This window comes from Panicum virgatum, chromosome 5N, assembly GCF_016808335.1.
Source record: "Panicum virgatum strain AP13 chromosome 5N, P.virgatum_v5, whole genome shotgun sequence".
Classification (NCBI taxonomy): domain Eukaryota; kingdom Viridiplantae; phylum Streptophyta; class Magnoliopsida; order Poales; family Poaceae; genus Panicum; species Panicum virgatum.
The window spans coordinates 61,280,916-61,301,287 of NC_053149.1; the positions used below are offsets into that span (position 1 = coordinate 61,280,916).

At 48.7% G+C, this 20,372-nt stretch overlaps 3 protein-coding genes across 5 annotated transcripts; all 3 read left to right on the forward strand.

Moving 5' to 3' along the window:
* Positions 1 to 1,644: 1,644 nt before the first annotated feature.
* LOC120675026 (myristoylated alanine-rich C-kinase substrate-like) lies at positions 1,645 to 2,705 on the forward strand. The gene is made up of 2 exons (XM_039956115.1): positions 1,645 to 1,971; positions 2,463 to 2,705. Exons 1-2 carry the CDS (start codon positions 1,645 to 1,647, stop codon positions 2,703 to 2,705), a joined length of 570 nt encoding a protein of 189 aa, XP_039812049.1.
* Positions 2,706 to 11,675: 8,970 nt separating this feature from the next.
* LOC120672391 (zinc finger protein VAR3, chloroplastic-like) lies at positions 11,676 to 15,910 on the forward strand. Its single transcript, XM_039952765.1, has 5 exons — positions 11,676 to 12,205; positions 12,298 to 12,415; positions 12,831 to 13,105; positions 13,404 to 13,502; positions 13,586 to 15,910. Exons 1-5 carry the CDS (start codon positions 11,793 to 11,795, stop codon positions 15,540 to 15,542), a joined length of 2,862 nt encoding a protein of 953 aa, XP_039808699.1. The 5' UTR covers positions 11,676 to 11,792; the 3' UTR covers positions 15,543 to 15,910.
* A 1,725-nt stretch (positions 15,911 to 17,635) lies between these two features.
* On the forward strand, positions 17,636 to 20,293 carry LOC120672170 (60S ribosomal protein L24-like). Of its 3 annotated transcripts, none has more exons than XM_039952463.1 (6): positions 17,636 to 17,747; positions 18,616 to 18,661; positions 18,863 to 18,938; positions 19,029 to 19,130; positions 19,558 to 19,706; positions 19,896 to 20,293. In XM_039952463.1, the coding sequence occupies exons 2-6, from the start codon at positions 18,651 to 18,653 to the stop codon at positions 20,041 to 20,043; spliced, it is 486 nt and encodes a 161-aa protein (XP_039808397.1). In that variant the 5' UTR covers positions 17,636 to 17,747; positions 18,616 to 18,650; the 3' UTR covers positions 20,044 to 20,293. The 3 variants fall into 3 exon arrangements, with proteins under 3 accessions (XP_039808397.1, XP_039808395.1, XP_039808398.1); XM_039952461.1 differs by having other exon boundaries at positions 18,620 to 18,661; XM_039952464.1 differs by lacking the exon at positions 17,636 to 17,747 and adding an exon at positions 17,818 to 17,868 and having other exon boundaries at positions 18,620 to 18,661.
* Positions 20,294 to 20,372: the final 79 nt, after the last annotated feature.

The window sequence follows — 20,372 nt, forward strand, 5'->3', positions numbered from 1 at the left end:
CGCGCCGACGAAGTGATCGTCTTCCGTGACTTGTTCACCGCCGGCCTTTGGATGCCCTTGGACCCCGTGGTAGTGGACATCTTTTGTCTGTTCAAGGTGTACTTGCATCAGATGACACCTACCTCGATCGTGCGGCTGAACCTGTACATGTGGCTGGCGAAGACGTGCCGTCTTTCTCCAAGCGCCGAAGGCTTCGCTCGTGCCTTCAGGGTGCATTATCAACTGAAGAAAATTTCTGTGCAATCAACCGGAGGTGCGGAGATATCAGCCATTCCCCAATATGGCTGTTACACCTTCGCCTTTCACAAGAACCTTCCGAGTCCAGTCACCGCGAGCAAGAACAAGTGGGCCAACGATTGGTCATCGTACTGGTTCTATCACAAGGTGACATTGGACCCCGTCACGAAGACCCATCCCCTCGTCGTCGACCGCATTGCTGCTCTTGGCGATGTGCCGAAAGCCGCCTGTCATGTCCGAGCCGATGATGAGGCTCTTCTCGCCCTGCTGCGGAAACTATCGAAGACCTTCAGCACGCGCGACATCATCGAAGAGTTCGTCGCATGCGGCTGCTTTCCCATCAGGGTCGGCTGGGACATATCCAGCTGGTTGGCCGAGGACCGCTGGATCGAAGGCATTCCGGTACCTGATTTCGTGACCGTCTTCAGCCTTCGAACCGACCGTGAGTTTTCGTGCTTAAGCTCTTGTTATGGATGTCTATGCTTCGCTCTTTTGCTTACACTTTGTGCCTCTTCGGCGATGCAGGGGTGGACCCTGTTGTTATCAAGAGCCGGGCCGACGAGATGGTCGGGTCGGTCTCGAGGGACGAGTACAAAGCCCTTGTCGGGAATCTTAGCGGGGCTCGACGGAATCGGGTGTTCCACGTCTTGGGCCTCGCCGCTCCTCAGCGGGCGCCCGAGTTGAGGCTTGCTGAGGGCCAGGGCGGCCCGGAGAAGGCGAAGGCGAAGGCTTTGGAAAAAGCAAAACTGAAATGGGCGTCTTCGTCCGCAGAGCCGAAGAAGAGAGTCCGGCTCCTCGACGCCATCTTGCAACAGTCTCCCCTGCAAAGCAAGGGGGACTCCGAAGACGACGGGAGCGAAGACAGCAACCCTGCGGCTGCCGAGGCGCCACCCTTCTCTGCTCCTAAAGAGGCGCCACCCTTGAGGGCGGTTCCTTCGAACCTGGACCTTGAGTTCAGCACCGCTCCGAAGAGTGATTACGAGGAAGGCGACGAGGAGGTGAACATCGTCATCGACTCCCCCCGTCGCTCGTCTGCGCCGCGCGAAGTCTCTGCCTCCGGCAAAGATGCCGAGAAGTTGCCTGAGCACAACACTGCGTCCAGCTCTGGGACGAAAAGGAGTGCTGGCGAAGAGTCAAGCAGCACGTCGGACAACAGCAGCTTCTTCGTGCGCAATGCTGATCCCAAAGCTGTTGCCACGGAGCTCGGAGCGAAGCCCACGACCGTGCATCTTGGCGGACCGTGAGCGTGAATTACTGGCGGAGGCGAGTGGCTCGTTTTGCTTCCCTCTAATGGAAAAATACCTGATGGTCTTGGCGGACCGTGAACGTGAATTACTGGCGGAGGCGGGTGGCTCGTTTTGCTTCCCTCTAATGGAAAAATACCTGATGGTGAGTGGACTGACGAACATGCTGGAGAGTGCACAAGATTTGTCGCTGAAGGCCTTCGTGGCTGCGCGTTGTGCCGCTCGACAGTTGGCGGCCGAAGAGAGCTCAAAGGCTGCCGTTGCAGATCTGGAGGCGAAGGTGGCTACACTGGAGAAAGAAAAAGAAGCACTGCAATGGCGCCTCGACAAATCTTCCGAAGAAAAGGCGACCCTCACCACGGAGTTGCTGGCGACAGCTGACCGGGCGGTGAAGGCGGAGGATGCAGCGAAGGCCGCGAAGTTGCTCGAAGACGCCGCCGAAAAGCAGCGGGCTCTTATGCACAAACATTTCCATTCCTTCAAGGAGTCGGTGAGAGCAGGGGAGACCATGCTTTAGAAAGAGCTTCCAGATATCTTGAAGAAGTACGGGCTTGATGCTCCTGATGTATCTTCGGGGGACACCGTCGGGGTGGACGACTTCTTCAAGTGGCTCCGAGTATGTATTGCTATGCTGGACGCTGGGGCTCATTTCAATGAGGATATTAGCACTGTTGTCACCGTTCGCACACTAAGTGCTGCGGTGTACAGCTTATTCCCTTCCGAAGCTGCCAGCGCCAGCACTGTGATGAAAGCCCAGCTCCGTTGCCAGCGCTAGCACTGTGACGAAAGCCCAGCTCTGTTGCCTCTTGCGAAGAACATTGCCAAAAATTTCATGGACCACTTCTTCAAGGGCAAAGGCCACGCGATCGTGCATCACGAAGTTGATCGAATGAAGGCCCAGGTACTTTCATCTTCTTTTTGATGCGCCTTTTCTTCGCCCTGAAATGCATCTTTACATCTGTGGGAATTCATGTTTTTTAGCTTCAAGCCAAAGCCGACGCTGTTGCGGAGCCCATCCTTGCCGAAGCTCCGACTGCTGATGCCGAAGGTGGTGGCGACCACGCCGGCGGAGGCGCTACGCCGCCTTCTGGCGATGATGGTGACGAGGTAGCGGTCGGCGATGGAGGAAATGCCGGCGGCAGTCGTGGGGCCACCGACCGAGCCCCGGCGGTCGAAGACCAAGCCATGGGGGGCTCTTCTCACCCTGCAGCTGGCGAGGTGTGAGGGCCGTGGTTGTGTGACAGTCCACTTTTGTGTTGTAATTATGATTTTTTGGAAACTAACACCTTCGGTGCCTGCGCAGGACCCTGCGTTGGCCCCTGCGCAGGTGACCGAAGGCGTGCTGCCTCGCCAGCTAATGCGAGGGAATTTCTATGTTGCTGGTAAGTCCTGGGCGAAGTTCCATATTCGTTACCCTTTGGTTTCATTTGAAGAATTTTGGGCAGATAGGGAGCGTGTTTACGATCTTCGGAACGCCGATACGAAGCATTTTTTTTGCCGAATTTCAGCGTGATCCCGAAAAACACGCGAAGATCCTTGCTGACCTCATGCTTCGTCGCGAAATAAAACGGATTCTCGATACCGATAGGCCATATAGTGCTCTCGCCGGTCTCCGTGAGCCGAAGCCGGAGCCGGTGGACGAAGATCCCCTGTCGCCTCATGAATTTATGTACTGACTCAAAGGCATCTTCGACGAGAGCTCTAGTTAATTTGCGTTGCCCTCGGTTTCAGGGGACGACTTCGAAGCATTTCTTCGACGGACAGCCGAAGAAATAATAGATGTGGCGGTCCGGGAAATCATATCTGAGGTGGACCGCCTAGTCTTCGAGGAAGAAGCCTCAGATGTAACTATGTAATTTATTTCTTCGTGCCTTCGTGCGAAGTGTATCTTCGCAGTGTAATAAACTTGTATCTTCGCAGTGTAATAAACCTGTACTTTGTGCGGAATAAATTATGTAATTTTTTGGCGTGTATCCTTCGACTGTGCACAAATATATTCTGCGAAGCGCCACCCCCCCTTTTGCGCGGGCGAGGTTACAAACGCCTTTTTGTTCGTTCATCTTCACCGGCGTCGTGTGTGTTTCTTGTTTTGCGAAGCGCCACCCCCCTTCGCTCGACTGGCGGGGATGATGACTGTGAAATGTCTTTTAGCCCCTCCGGCCTCTTGTTTTAATTATGCACGCCTTTGCCTTCGGCTTTGCTCGTGAGGGCTTGCACAGGTTTCTTCGGCTCTTTAGCCGGAGAGGTTCGCGCCTAGCCTTCGGCTTTCGCGCGACAGGACTTTCCACCCTTCGCTTTCATGCGACGGGATTTTGTTAGGGGACCTTCAGCTGTTTAGCCGGAGAGGTTCGCGCCTAGCCTTCGACTTTCGCGCGACAGGACTTTCCACCCTTCGCTTTCATTCGATGGGATTTTGTTAGGGAACCTTCGGCTCTTTAGCCGGAGAGGTTCGTGCCTAGCCTTCGGCTTTGGCGCAACAGGACTTTCCACCATTCACTTTCATGCGACGGGATTTTGTTAGGGGACCTTCGGCTCTTTAGCCGGAGAGGTTCGAGCCTAGCCTTCGGCTTTCGCGCGACATGACTTTCCACCCTTCGCTTTCATGCGACGGAATTTTGTTAGGGGACCTTCAGCTCTTTAGCCGGAGAGGTTTGCGCCTAGCCTTCGGCTTTCGCGCGGCAGGACTTTCCACCCTTCGCTTTCATGCGATGGGATTTTTTTAATTTCTTCGGAAGTGAAGCTAAGAGGAGCGAAGCCCTTAATCGGGGTTGCGCCTCGTGCTTACTTCTTTCAAGCGTTATGGCTTGTACTTCACGCCTATGACTCCCATCTTCGCTTTGACAAAGGGGGATAGACGCTTCGGCGCCTTTGCAGCGTGCCTGTACCTTCGACTCTTTTGTGGGGGCCTTGTTTATATTTTACAAAGGGTTGCATAGGGTTCCGCCTCGTTAAAAACCTCACACCTTCGGCGCCCGAGTGGACACTCGAAAGCTTCCCCCGTGAGGAAAAGAGTACGGGCCCTTCGATACATTGTGCGAATTTACATTGAGAAAAAGGAAAGAATTTGCCCTACAAGCCCCTTCGGTTATTTTCCTCTGGTGGCTTTTACACATTTTCTACACGTAGTACTTCTGTAGCATGTCCTTATTCCATGAATAAGGGTCTTTGGTGCCTTCTAGCGTGCAGAGCCTGCAGGCCTCTGGCCTTGCCATAGATGCGACGATGAATGGGCCTTCCCACTTGCTGTGCATGTTGCCCTTTTGCTTGGCCTTCGGTAATCTTCGAAGCACCAAGTCGCCCTCTTTGATGTTTCTGGGCTTCACTTTCTTATTCTTCCACCTTCGTGTTTCCTCTTGATATTTTCCCAAGTAGATTGCTGCTTGTATCTTGCCAGCTTCGATTGTGTCAATTAAGGGCTTGATGTCTTCTTCGATGTTTTCTGCCCCTTCGGCTGTTCTCCAGGATTTGAGTTTGATTTCCTCGGGTGTTACGGCTTCTTTACCATATAGGAGCTTGAAAGGGGTGAACTTCGTGGTCCTGGACTCTGTTGTGTTATGAGACCATATGACCCTCGGCAGCTCATCCGCCCATTTCCCCTTCGGCAACTCAATGATCTTTTTCTTGATGCCTGCGAAGATGATGTCGTTGGCCCTTTCCACCGCGCCGTTGGACTGCGGGTGGTAGACCGAAGCGAAGCATAAGTTGGTGCCAAGTTGAGTGGTGAACTCCCGGAAAGTTGCGCAGTCAAACTGCTTGCCATTGTCCACTGTAACCTCCTTTGGGACCCCGAAGCGACAGACGATGTTCTGCCAAAATTTTTTTTGTAGGGCTCCTGCTGTGATATCCCTGAGTGCCTTGGCCTCGACCCATTTGGAGAAGTACTCTACCGCCACGGCAGTGTACTTGTAGTTACCTGGAGCTGTAGGCAGTGGTCCGACAATATCAATGCCCCATCGTGCGAGGGGCCATACCGGAGGCAGTAGCTGCACCTCGTCGGGTGGGAATTTGCTGTATGGGGCGTGCCTTTGGCAATTTGGATATGTGCGAACCACATCGTGAGCGTCTGCCACGGCCGATGGCCAATAAAATCTTTCGCGGAAAGCTTTGCCGACCAGGGCCCTAGTTGCGCTATGGGAAGAACACATCCCTGCATGTATCTCTTCAAGCAGCTGTTTGCCCTCTTCACATGAGATGCACTTTAGGAGTGGTGCGCAGACTCCCCCTCGGTATAACTCTTCGCCTATGATTCTGTAATTCCTGGCCCGAAGTTGCCATTCTCTTCTCCTCCTTCTCGTCCTCCGGGACGAAGTGTCCGCGAAGATAGGCCATTATGGCGGGGCCTCCAGTCTTCGCTGGTTATGGCATTGACTAATTTGGCTGGTTCTTCGGCACAATTGACGGAGGCCTCTTTAATGTTTTGAAGAAGACATCTGGCGGTAATGGATCGAACTGCGTTGCTGCCTTCGCCAGTTGATCAGCTTGCTTATTCTTCGTTCTGGAGAAACTACGGATACTAAACCCGAGGAAGTATTTCTCCATGCTTCGAACTGCTGCCAGGTACTTCGCAAATTCTGGCTTGAGAGCCCTATTTGACTTGTTTATTTGGCCTGTGATCCACTCTGAATTAGACCTGATCGTTAATGTTCGTGTGCCCAGCGCTCTTGCTTTGCGAAGACCCAAGAGAAGTCCTTCGTATTCTGCGACATTGTTGGTGCACCCATTGAAGTCAAGTCTGACCGCGTACTTCAGTTGCATACCCGAAGGTGCTGTCAGGACTGCTGAAGCTCCTGCTCCGTCTCTCTGGTAAGCCCCATCACACTCAAGTTGCCATATTGCTTCTATCTTCGGGTGCTCTTGCGAATGTGCGACTGGGGTCCAGTCTGCGATGAAGTCAGCCAAGACCTGTGACTTGATTGCTGATCTGGAGACGAAGTCAATGGTGTGCTCTGCTAATTGCGTAGCCCATTTGCCTATCCTGCCGGAGGCTTCTCTATCCTCGAACATGTCCCGAAGTGGGAAAGAGGTTGGAACCTTGATTTTGTGGCTCTGGAAGTAGTAACGAAGCTTGCGTGCTGCCATGACCACCGCATATGCCATTTTCTCCATTTCTGAGTATAGCAATTTTGACCCGTTTAGGGCTTCGGAAACAAATTATATAGGCACCTGTGTCAATGCCCCTTCGATCGCGCGCTCTTCGATGAGAGCAGCACTTACGGCTGCACCTGATATGGAGATGTATAACAGCAACTCCTTCTCCGAAGGGCTGGACATGACTACCAATTTCTTAATGTACTGCTTGAGGTCTTCGAAGGCCTTCGCCTGCTTTTCGCCCCATTCTAAGTTGCCAGAGCCTTTCAGCGCCTTGAAGAATGGGAGGCACTTCTTTGCTGACTTCGAGATGAATCTGTTCAACGAAGCCAATATGCCTGTTAACTTTTGCACCGTCTTTCTTGTGGTAGGCGGCTTCATCTGCCTAATGGCTTCGATCTTCTCCGGGTTTGCCTCGATTCCCCTTTCGGTGATCATGCAGCCCAATAGTTTGCCTCTTCGCACGCCGAAGACACATTTCTCCGGGTTCAACTTGAGGCCATGGCGACGAACATTCGCAAATGTTTCGCAAAGATCTTGGATATGATCCTCCTTCTTTTTGCTTCTTACAACCACGTCATCGACGTATGCTGAGATGTTTCTCCCCAATTGATCCCCCAATACTTTTTTGATCATTCTGTTGAAAGTGCATCCGGCATTGCGAAGGCCCTCCGGCATTCTCACTTAGCAATATGTCCCGAAGGGTGTGGTGAAACTGGTCTTCTCTTCGTCTGCCTTGTTCATGAATATCTGGTGATAACCTGAGAAACAGTCCAACATACTGAGCATCTCCGAGCAAGCTGCTGCATCGACCAGGGTGTCAATTCGTGGTAGTGGGTATTCGTCCTTCGGGCATGCCTTGTTCAAGATTGTGAAGTCAATGCACATTCGCCACTTCCCGTTCTTCTTCGGTACCATGAAAACATTTGCTAGCCACTCCGGGTACTGGACCTCGCGGATGACGCCCGTGTCTAGCAATTTTTGTACATTGACCTTTGGCCTTGCTTTACTGGTTTTGCCTTTGGGTTCACCCTGAGCTCATGCTCGATGACTTCTCGATTGACCCCTCACAGATCCGAAGAGGACCAAGTAAACACATCTTGATTGTTGCAGAGAAACTGTATTAGCCTGGCCTCTTCGGCCTCTTCAAGCCCTTTTCCGATGATCACCATTCGGTCGGGCACATCTTCGCACAATGGCACCTTCTTCGTGTGTTCCGCTGGGGATACCCCCCTGACTTCTCTGGCTCTTCGCTGTTTACTACCTCATTGTCTTCATTTGGGGTTTCAATGACATGGACATTCTTGCTTGCGGTTGATGCATTGTCTTCACACATTCTTGCATCTTCCTGGTTGCCGAAGACTGACAATTCCTCCAGCCGTAGGCAGCTTCATGCATAGGTACGACTGATGGATTACTGCTGCGGATTTGACCAAGGTGTTCCGGCTGAAGATGGCATTGTAGGGATAGTTAATGTCGACCACATCGAAGGTTATTGCTTCGGTTCTCTGCACTGCAGCTTCGCCGAACGTGACATTGAACTCTATCTTTCCAAGAGTTTTGATTCTCTTGCCTCCGAAGCCAATGAGCGGATACTGTGACTTCTTCAGTGCTGTTTCTGTGAACCCCATTTTGACGAAGCACTGCCACACGAGGATATCTGCAGAGCTCCCATTGTCCACCAAGATTCTTCCTACATCATTCCCTGCGAAGTGCACTGAATTCTTGCCGATGTTTGCCCTTATGATGAGGGGGTCATTATGTGGGTAGTGTTGCAGCCGAAGGTCTGCCTGCGTGAAAGATATTGGGACATGCGACCAAGTTGTTCGGAAGCATCTGCCCTCGCTGACGTGGGAAACAGTTCTAAAGTATTCTTTGCGCTGCTTCTTCGTCTCATGTACCGGTTCGTTGGATCCTCCGGAGATGGCATTGATGATGTTGACCCTGCTGCCGGAGGGTCCCTCGTTTGCTCTTTCTGGTAACTGCCCTGGTTCGAGCTTCGGAGGTGGGGGTAAAGTTGTCGGGTCGTAAGACTGTGGCGTGGAGCTCCTCGACCATGCCTGACTATAGTGCGGAGGTGGTAGCATTGGTACTGATTGTTGCGAAGGTGGCGCATACGGTAGCGGATTGTAGTTGAAGACCGGGTATGACACCGGCTAATTTGGCGTAGGAGCCCAAGTGGTTGCCGTCGTCGAAGACTGAGGTGGCAACTGCGAGGTATGATTGACTGGCTTCGCTGGCTGGGAATTCTGCCGATCAAACTCTTCTTTTCTTTCAATGGCGAAGGGGCATTCATTTGTCCAATGGCCTTTGTCCTTGCCGTGGAAGAAACAGAATGAAATTTTCTCTCTTCGACCGCCGCTGTCTCTTCGGCCTTTGTTGTGTCATTCTTTGCGATGGTGACGATCATCGCAGTTGGATCTTTCTTCGTGGCGGTCCCTCTCGCCTTTGCACCTGTGATGGTGTCTGTGCTCTCGGGAGGGTTCTTCTTCGGACACGTTGTTCACTGTTCTTTTCTGCTTTGGCTCGTCAGCATGTCATGGTTTTGAATGGGACCTCTTGCTGCTTCGCGACTTCTCTTCTGCTCGTTCTTCTCCTCGAGCCTTCTCTTCGCACGGTCGGATATGTAATATTCTTGCATTATTTCGAACAGCTTCGTGACTGTCTTCGGCTTGCACTGGGATATGTACTCTCTGCATGGTCCCAGGTTGATCCCCTTCACCACCGAATCGATGATGCTCTGGTCGGCAACATTAGGTGCTCTTGTGTGAAGCATCATGACACTCTGAAGATATTCTTGCAAGGTCATGCTTCCATGCCTTAGATCGTGAAAATCGCAAGATGTGACTTCATCGGGCCTCACGGCGCGGAAGCTCGCACATAACTCGAAGCGAAGCTGCTTCCAAGACAGAATGGTTCCTGGTGGGATGTTTGCATACCATCGCTGTGCCAAGCCCTTCAATGCGAGGACGAGCGCCTCCTCCTGATGCTTTTATGGTGGCTTCGTATTTGAGGAGGAACTCTTCGGGGTCTGACTCCCCATCAAACTGCGACAATATTGCTGGGTTGAGGCGATGAGGCCACTGCACCTCCTCCAGCTCTTCGGATAATGGTGATATTCTTTGATGCCTTCTTCGGTAATGCTCTTCGACGTCTGACTCAGAGTGGTCAGAGATCTCTTCGACCGGCACGAGCTTTGGGCGGAACCTTGGTGGTTCTTGTTGCCGCGGGTTGACCCCGATCATCTCTTTCTGCGGTGGTGGTGGTGGAGGTGCCTGCAATTTCTCGAGCTGCAGCCGCTGGGCACGGAGCTTCTCCTGCATCGCCTTGCAGCGAAGCTCCTCCTCCCCCAACTTGTTGTACTGCTCTTGATGTTCTGCTTCGGTGAGCATGGTCTGCTTCCCCTTCGCTCTTGTTGTCATCTGTGGCTCCGAAGGTTCTACTTCTAAGGCTTGCTGCTGAGCCCTTCGCGCCGCTTCGATGCGAGCGTCGATGCGAGGCATCGCCGCGATGCCTCTTCAAGCTGGCCATCTGCAAGGGCATTGACGGATCGCCGCGACTGTTTTTCTTTTGTTGTCGGGCCAGGGGTGACACTGTTAGCTTACTGCTAGCCATACAGAGCGGTTTTTTTAGGGAGCCATACAGAGCGTCTGTATCTGCGCCCATAAGCATCAGTCCATTTCCTTGGAACAAAGTACTAGATGGGCTGTACTAATAAGCCTGTAAAAGAACAGTGTGCGTCTGCGTCTGTGTCTGGGCCTGGCACCGTTTGAATCCGGCGTTTTTTTTATTTTTATATTTTTCAAAATCGTTTTTTTACAGAAATATATTTTCGGTTTCATAATTTACAGATTTATACCTCTACCGCCCGGCTGCGGGGCGGCCGGCCCCCTGCCGCCCTCCTGGCGGGCGGTAGGGACCTTAATATAAATAAAATTTATTTTTAATCTCTTTTTGACCCTTGAGGGGAGGCTGCCGCCCAGCAGCCGGGCGGCAGGTACCCGCCGCCCGGTGGCGGGGCGGTAGGCCCCTCCCGCAGGTTAAACCTTGACCGTCAGTGCAGCAGTGCGGCATTAGACACGGGGCCTATGGCGACAGCAGAAGGAACGCAAGGGAAATACATAATCCGTAGCCCGAATTTATCATGTTCTTCTTATTTCTATGAATATTTTAAATAATTTTAACAGTTTACAGGATCGCACCACCAGCTTCTTGATATGAGTCCTTCTTCGTATCCACCACCAACAGATATGTATGATGAATATGTACCCAAATATACGACTTATAAGACGATGATTAAGATATCTTAATAGCTACTGCATAGGAGCCACACAGGATACCTTTGAGGCGAGCTTCAAATACTAGAGTCGGTTATTTTCTACACCTAACCAGCAGGCCGATCCTACCTTCCAGACACCTGTGGCCACCGGACGTCTAGGTAGAGACGTAGGGCCTCTAGACCGACACACCTACCCTACAGACCACGTCCATGCACAGCGCAAAAAGAGGTCGACATGGACGGGGTGGTTAGAAGGTGCTTCTAGTTGTTTCTGTATTTTTGTTATGGACATGTCGTCATGTTATATTTATTTCGTTCTCATGCATCACCTATTTCGTTCTCAGTTGCGTATGTGTATGAATTGCTAAGTTATACTTTTCATATTCATCTATTTTACTAACAGTTTTTATTTCTATCCAAAATATTTAAAATCACATCTAATGCCGCACTGACGGTCAAGGTTTAACCTGCGGGAGGGGCCTGCCGCCCCCTGTCGGGCGGCGGGTAGGCCTACTGCCCTGCCACCGGGCGGCAGCCTCCCTTAGGGGCCAAAATGTGATTAAAAATAAATTTTATTTGTATTAAGGTCCCTACCGTCCGGCAGGGGGCCACCCCGCAGCTAGGCGGTAGCGGTATAAATCTGTAAATTATGAAACTAAAAATATATTTCTGTAAAAAATAATTTTAAAAAATATATATAAAAAAAGCTTGAATCCGGCCGCAGCCTACAGGCTGAAGGCCCAGTTCGGTCATCCAGTTACCGGCGACCACAGAATACTAGCCGTCCGATCACAGGCCAGATATTATCTCTCCAACCTCCGTCCGGCCGTCCGCCGCACCATCGCCGTTCGGCTAAACCCGGCCGCTGCGCCCCATACCCACCAGTCCGGAGCGGAGGCGCAAAACCCTCTCCGGCTCTCTCCATTTCTCCCCGCTCCGGCGCCATGGGCGGCGCCTCCAAGCTGCTATCGTCCCTCCTCCTCACCTCCTCCCCGCTCCGCCTGCGGCCCACCACCGCCGCCGCAGCGCTCTTCCTCTCCCCGCCATACGCGGCTTCGCGCCGCCTGCTCCTGCTCTCCTCGCGGTCCCCACCGCGCACCCTCTCCTCCTCGTCCGCCGCCGCGTCCTCCTCGCTTCCGCACGGCTCCAGCTCCGCCTCCCCGGCGCAGCCGCCTCGAGCTCATTTCCCCGAGTGGTCCCGCCTCGTCGACCGCCTCGCCGCCGCTGGGTACGCCTCCCGCGCGCCCAGCCCCGCCGACGAGCTCGCCCTCGCCTCCGGATGCGGTCTGTCGGACGGCGCAGAAGCCGTTGTCTCCACCTGCCTCGCTTTCGCGCGCGACCGGCCTGACCTCCTCAGGTGAAGTGAATCGCTTGTCCGGCTAGCTGATTGATTGGGCTTTGGCGGGGGTGAGGGAGTTTAGTTGCTCACAAGTTCCGGTGTGTGTCCAGGTCGCTTCCAAGGAAGGATGTGGAGGTTCTGGTGGCCAACGCAGTGCCACTTCTGTTCAAGGATGGGGAGGCTTCAGCGCAGAGGCTGCGACGCTACCTTGCCGGGGAAGAAACCGATGTGAGTTCTTTCTATTTCCTTGGTTGGTCGCATTGCTTCATTGGCGGTCTGCTCTAGTAAATCTTAGTTCAATCATCTATTATTCATCAGTCTGCTCTAACATGATCTTCCTGAACTCTAGTTACTGTGTGAGTAGGGATATGGCTTCTATTGGTTACTACTATGTTTTCAATAAGACACTGAGATGCATAATCAGTTTGCAGCCAGTCCCTGCAAAAAATTCCAAATAAAATTTCTGTATTTTGGGCACATTTTTATTTCCACACCTCGATGTTCCTATGACAGTTGTCTGCAATTGAAATTACTTCAACTCTAGCTTCAGTAAAGATGAAATTTCCCATTCATACTATGGCATCCAATCTAATTTGTTCACAGAAAATATCAACACACTAAAAACACGTGAAAATTTTGCCAGGTCATTGTTTCAGAGAGAGCTGAAACTGTTGATATCTTTCGATATCTGTTAAGTTACACATACAGTTCTTCTGACAGCTACTCAGAAGACAAGAAGCTTATTGATTCAGCTGTGAGAAATATCATGGCTGAGTTAGTAAGTTTTTGTGGTCTTTCCCAGTCTTCGAGTTTTGTGGAATCAACTCCCAAGCAAAGTTCTTTGAGTCAACATGGACGAATTTCCAGGCCTCCTGGACAAAATATCGAAATGAAGCGAGGTGACTGGATTTGCACAAGGTATTCCGATTCTACTATTATATTTGTTATTTTCCAGTTGTGCTTCGCTCATTTCCTTTCATTAAAGCGCCAACCTACGAATTAATTATTTGTAACTAGATATAGACATGTACCTAAATGCGTACTCATATGTTTTCCTTCTACTGTTGCAAAGTAGCCCAGCACAGGTTTGCACCTATACAATCAGTTTATTTTTTACAACATGTCACTGCTCTCACACTAGCTATAACTTTCAACCTGTTTTTCTCTAATTTCTTTACTCTACTAATTTTGTGTGAAAACATTCTGCAACTTTCAGATGCAGCTTCATGAACTTTGCAAGAAATGCTAGGTGCCTTGAGTGCAATGAGTTGCGGCCAAAGAAGTTGCTAACTGGTGGGGAGTGGGAATGCCCTCAGTAAGATCTGTCACTCTAGTTGCTAAGTTTTCTGAGTTATATATCTTTTAACACCACTGACTTTGTTTTGTCCTTTTGGTAAGGTGTGATTTCTGCAATTATGGAAGGAATATGTCGTGCGTAAAATGTGATTGCAAAAGACCAGCAACAATCCCACAAAATCCTTCATCTGCTGGTGCTGGTTTAGGTGGCGTGGCACAGCTTCTTAATGTAACCAATGTTGGTAAATCTGAAATTGAGAGAAAACTTGCTGAAAATGATGAAAAGGCTGAAAGATGGTTGAGCAAAGTCTCTCAACTCAATGATTCTGCTGATTTAAGTAGTCTAGCTGAAGATGAGGATTTTCCTGAGATTATGCCTATGCGCAAGGGGGTGAATAAATTTGTGGTTAGCACCCGCAAAACACCACTTGAGAGAAGGTTGGCAAATGCACAGTACAGTAACAATGGCCCTCAAGCTGCATCATCTGACTCAAAGATCAGTCAAACTTTGGACAGGATACTTGGGCGTTCAAATTCTACTGCAGCCTCAAACAATCAACCTGGAACTGGAGATGCTCTGAAGAAATCAACAGACCAACTTAGCAGTGTTGATCCTGTTCTGTTTGTGCCCCTACCTGCAGATATGTTTGCTAAACCACAGTGTAATAATGGACAGGGAAATCTGGATGACCAAATAAATGCAGAAGCTGATAGTTCCATGGAGAATCGCACAGTGCCTTTACCTGAGAGCCAATGGTCCAAGAAAGTAGCAGAACTTGACAGCATAAATGATGTCCCAAGTGTGACTTCTAATGAAAATGTCCCTGAGATTATGCCAATGAGGAAAGGTGAAAACCGGTTTGTGGTTAGCAAGAAGAAAGACCGCTCACTGACATCACCACAGTACAAAAGGCGTAGTTTGCTTGAGCATGCTGACAATTCTGATTTTATCCCATTTGTTCCATTTCCTCCTGGTTACTTTGCTAAGAAAGATAAGCCGGTAGAGAGTACTGCAGAGACAGGAATAGTGTCAGAAGGTTCTCCATCATCTGAAAACCGTATGGAAACGAGTGCTTCATCAGAAAAGTTCGGAGACAGATCAAATACTTCACAGGTGGTGGGTAGTCAGCCCAAAGGTAACATGAATATTGAGAACTGGAACAGAAATTACTCTCAGCAAAACTCTAGTTCTGGTGTTTATGGTGAAAGCAACAACTATCAGCATCAGTCACAATCTCATGGGGCACAATCCTGGCCTAGTGGTACTGCAAATACCGGTACTTGGAACACAGGCCATTCGCAAGGGCACTTTAATGAGAGCGGAGGTGAATCTACTTACAATGGAGCTAACTCTGCACAGCAACCTTATAATTCAGGTTATAACAACAGCAGCAATTCTTGGAGCAGTGAGAACAATAACAGCAACACTGCTTGGACCGGCAACAGCAATTATAACAACAATAGTGCTTGGAGGGGCAACAACAATTATAACAACAATAATGCTTGGAGTAGTAATACTTCCTATAGCAACAGCAGTACTTGGAACGGCAATGACAGCTCTAACAGCAGTACTTGGAGCAGCAGTCACGGTTATAACAACAATGCAACGTGGAGCAACAACAGCCACAATGCGTGGAGCAGCAGTTACAACAATAACCAGGGTGGCTCATTTGCTGACAATAGCAATGCCACTAGCAGCAGCAGTTCCATGAACGCTAATCAGACAGTTCACAACTCAGGTGGTTATGGAGGAAGCTCAAATAGAGGTTATGCTGGAAAGAGCTTAGAAGGATCCGCTGTGAAGGATCCTGATCCTCTGGACATGTCTGAGGAAGCCAAGGCTGAGAGATGGTTCAGGAGAGCAGCCCAGATAAAGGACATTTCTGAGCTTGCCAACATTCCAGACGAGGACTTCCCTGAGATAATGCCGATGAGGAAGGGGGTGAACAGGTTCGTGGTAAGCAAGAGGAAGACACCTCTGGAGAGGAGGTTAACATCTCCGCAATACAGAAGGAACCTGCCAGTTGTCAGTTCTGAACCGGAGAGGGATGGTAGCTGAAAACACAGACGTCATGACTGCGTGCCTACGTCAATCACGGCCGCCATGCAACTGTGCCATATTTACACCAGGGTATTCTTTGACACCTCTTATTAAAAAAAATTGTTTGACACCTAATCGTGACATTATAAGCCAGTGATTGGAAACAGAGATCGTGGAAAGAAAGCCCAGGAAAGTTTTTCTATAAGGTAAAAATTTTGTCCGCAGCGGCCAGGGATCTGCTGCATTTTGTTTGTTACGTGTATCATTATACGAATGTGTTTTGTACTAATACCTTCAATACTAAGCATGTGGTCTGTGGATGAGATGATCAACGTTTTGGCTTGCCCCTTATAAAAAAAAGGGTTTGGCTTGTCTGAGTTTACACATGTTGTATACTTGCATTCCTTCACTGAATTTGTCCGTTAAATTCGTACCATAATAATGTATTTTAGCTTCTGGTTTGGACGAAGCAGAATATGCCCATCTTCCGGGTACTAAATCTCTACCTACGATTCCTGCACCAAAAGTGGGCAAACCATCGCGCCACGTCACCGTTAGCCCTCTAACCGTTGGATCCAGCAAAGCAAACTTACGATATCAGCCGTCCGATCATCGCCGTCGCGGGTCTCTTACCCGTTATACCACAAACCCGGACGCTCGCGAATCCGCTTGTCCGCCCACCGTCCTCAGCCTCTCGGTCCTGCCGCACCTCCCTCCGTCCTCCGTAGTTCCGGCTACTGCACCGGCCACCGACCGACGCCGCGTCCTGCGTTCCGGGAACGCAAAGACCAGCGGATGCTCGGGTCGTGACCCTGTCGTCGTCCCTGCGGCGTCGCGGTGGGTCAGGACTTATTACGCGGCGGCCGCAATGGCTGATGCGATCCGCGGACAGAGACTGCTCGATTTTCCGGTCAATTTGTTTCTTGGTCTGCGAGGCCGCGCGAGTCTCAGGTAGAGCACGAAGGCCGGCGGCCGGCGGCTGGCTACATCCGGCCGTGAGCACCTGTAGGAGGTGAAGCGGCGGAGGAGTCGAGGACTCTGATTGGAAGGCAGCAGCCGGCCGTGAGCACCTGGAGGAGGTAAAGCGGCGGAGGAGTAGTCTAGGACCCTGATTGGAAGGCAGTAGGCACCATCCAAGGCATTAGATTAAGGATAATTATTAATACTAATCAAGGCATGGTATCTTATATAGTAGAATATATTCAACACTTAAAATAATCATATGATAAACGATCATATTTAGGTGAACCAAAATACCAGTGTAAATATTGTGGAGCTATATTACCAATGAATGTAACTAAACCGAGAGCCGGCATATAGCAAACAAATTATATACACAAACTATTGTAAAAATGGAAAAATAAAGATACCACCATATAAAGACCAGATACCACCATATAAAGACCCTCACGGGTTAATTAATGATAAAAATGGCACAAAATCGAAGCATTTCTTATAAAGAATAAGGCAACACAATAGTCTCTTTGCCTTCACCTCAATGAGAGCAAATATAATAAAAGACATTAACAAAGGAGAAGAATCATATGTATTTCATATTAATGGCCAAATACATCACCTTATAGGATCATTAATTCCAGAACAAGGTCAAGCACCACAATACGCTGAACTATATATTTTTGATAAAAAATGAAATTGAAAATAGAATAAAAGCTTTAGACAACCTAGAACATTTGTACGCATGGTATCACAACGTACATGATGAAATGGTAGATTCTAAGATACCTATCTTTTGAGGAGAAAAGTTAGATTCACTGGTGTTGACAATTTCTCATTTACCACAATGTTATACCTCGCTTCACCAGAGGAACAAGAAAAAAATGAGAGGTCAGACACTGGCGGTGTTGATAATTTCTCATTTCTCACAATGTTCTACCTCGCTTCACCAAAGGAACACAAAAAAAGAGAGGACAGACACTGGCCATAAGCGGCAACGCCGCGAGCATTTCTAGTGTGTTACGATTGTTTGCCAAAACACCAATACGGACAGGAAAAAAAACTCAACTAAAATTGAGAAAAATTGACTTTTTTGGGACGGCCTATTAATGCATGTGGGCCTCATTAACAGGTACAGATAGCCCACTAACCCAAAAAATCCTCTCCCAGTCCACTTCCGAGGTCATCAAAACCCTACCCCTTGCGGCAACCCATCCTCCCCCCAACCCTAGCCGCCGCGCCGCCGCCGCTTCTCCTCCTCGCTTGAAGGTATCTCCCTCTCGCTCTTCCCCTCTCGTGCTGCTCCTCTTCCGTGAGCTCGTAGATTAGGTCTGGCGTCAGTCGATTCCTCCCGTTGCTCGGTACTTCTACGGGTGTCTCTTTTCTTCCTGTGAGTTTCTTGTTAGTTTCATCTGCTGCTAAGCCTCTTCGGCTCTTGACATAGTCTGGGTTTATTGCTGCATTTCTCTCTGATCGTGATACGGTCGTTCATGCCGAAAAATGCTTACTCGCGCATGCCCGTTCGGTCGTTGTCATGGATCTTGGAGTTCTTGTTCGAGTATTGTTTTTGTTTTTCTGTTATCTGCTGCACAAGGAAATCCTATTGGAACTGTAGCTTACTGTATGATGTACATAATCTCTTGCACAAGGACTGAGGTGACGCAGATAGCTCTAATTCTGTGCTGGCCTAATGATTACTGTGCAAGAGAGACACGGGTACGCAGTTTGCAGCTGTTGCTTCTTTGTGTTTCTGCTGCCAGTAGTTATCCAACAATCACCCTGTTTATTGGCTTCTGGTGGTTAGTGTTACTGTGTAGGTAGCTTACCGCTCTGAAAAAACTTGTTGTTTTTACTAGGTTCATTTGGATCAGAGCACAAGTACTGAGGCGCTATTGCTATTTGGATTGCATAGTAGCCTATTTTTTGTGTGTGCTAGAATGACAAGGGAACCCGCTTTGCAGTAGAGATTTTAACTCATGTTTTTACTGCCAGTAGTCGCCCAATAATTACCTGTCTATATCCTGAATTTGCAAAGTTTTAGTTAATGGAGGGTTGTGGAATTGTCCTAGTTAATTGTTTTTTACTCAGTTTTATAGAGATAGAAGTGTTTCTCATGTTTATTTCTTATGGCATCCAAGCAGGAGCTTGTGAAGGGTCCATCAGACTGAGAAGATGGTTCTTAAGTAAGTTATTAAGTTAATTCATTTTATTAAATTGTTGCAATGTGTTTTTCATTGTTGTGGTTAATTAAACACCTTTATTATCCCAGGATAACATAAGTTGCACAACAGCCAATGTTTTTGTTAATTATTACTAGGTGTTACATTTAGCATTATTCTATCTTGGCCACAATGATCTCAGGAATCTCTTTTCTTTGTTTGCAGGACTGAACTTTGCCGTTTTAGTGGCCAGAAGATATATCCAGGGAAGGGTATTAGGTTCATTCGTGCTGATTCCCAGGTACCTTATTTCTGACGGTGGGTTTCGTAACTACCATTACCAATGCTTGGAAGATTATCTAAAAGATTTATTTTCTTTTCCCTTTGGTAGGTTTTCCTTTTTGCTAACTCAAAATGCAAGCGTTACTTCCACAACCGCCTGAAGCCTGCGAAGCTTACCTGGACAGCTATGTACAGGAAGCAGCACAAGAAGGTATTAGTTTTAGCTGTATACTCCTATGTTTATCCTTTTTTTCTAATATGCATTCGATGGATCCATCCATTTTATATGGCTGACATATCATTGAGATGGTTTTGTGGTGATTTACGTTATTCAACGTTTGAAGCAGTAACAAGCTTAATTAGCAATTGAATCATCATTTTGACAGACCTCTGGCATTTGTCATTTGGCATTCCTCCTGTTGGAGTTTTCAGTTGATCACTAGACATGTTTTTTGATTGCCAAAATTTGTTCTTTCTCGGGTGTATTTCAAAAATTAGATATAAAGTTCAGTTTGGTTGAATTTATTTGATGGCTGTGCAATAATGCTGAGTTAGCTGCAACGGGTGACTAGAAACATTGTTTGTTTCCGCCATGCTGTTTTATTCCATAGATGCTGTAATTAAATGTGTAACTGCAGGACATTCATGCTGAAGCTGTGAAAAAGAGGCGTCGGACCACCAAGAAGCCATACTCACGCTCAATTGTTGGTGCCACTTTGGAAGTTATTCAAAAGAAGAGAAGTGAGAAGCCTGAAGTTCGTGATGCTGCTAGGGAGGCTGCTCTACGGTATGTTTTCCATCTTTCTACAGAGCTATTCCTTACAATTTTATTACTCCAGGAATTTTGTATTAGTAAGGCTGGTATTGCATATTGGTCCTTCACCACATCGTTTTAATCCTTGTGAAAAGCTATTTTGCTTCAACATCCCTCTTTTAATGGTCCTGCATGGTATTTATTTGGTGTGTAAATTTGTAGTGAGATAAAGGAGCGCATTAAGAAGACCAAGGATGAGAAGAAGGCCAAGAAAGCGGAGGTGGCGAAATCTCAGAAGACACAAACCAAGGGTGCAGCACCGAAGGTTCCTAAGGGCCCCAAGATTGGTGGTGGCGGTGGGAAGCGCTGAATGCCCATTGCATCATAGAGATATAGTTCTGTCAACTAGCCTTCTCTCCCATCCTATCTTAGACATTGGTCAAATTAGTCTGCTGTCTTGAGTTTTCACCTTTCTGATGAGATTGGTGTCCTGAATGTTTTGGATTGTTTCTTGAGTTGATTTAAATTGGCACTTATGTCTATTGTTGTTCAGCAAGTTTTGTCATTGATTGCCGACAAGTGAGATAACCAAATGATTTTGCATGCCGTCTGAAGACTGATGAGATTGATTTCGTAGCCTGTGTTTTTTTTCTCAACTGATGTATACTGATGGTGTGCAACAAATGATTTTTGGGGAAG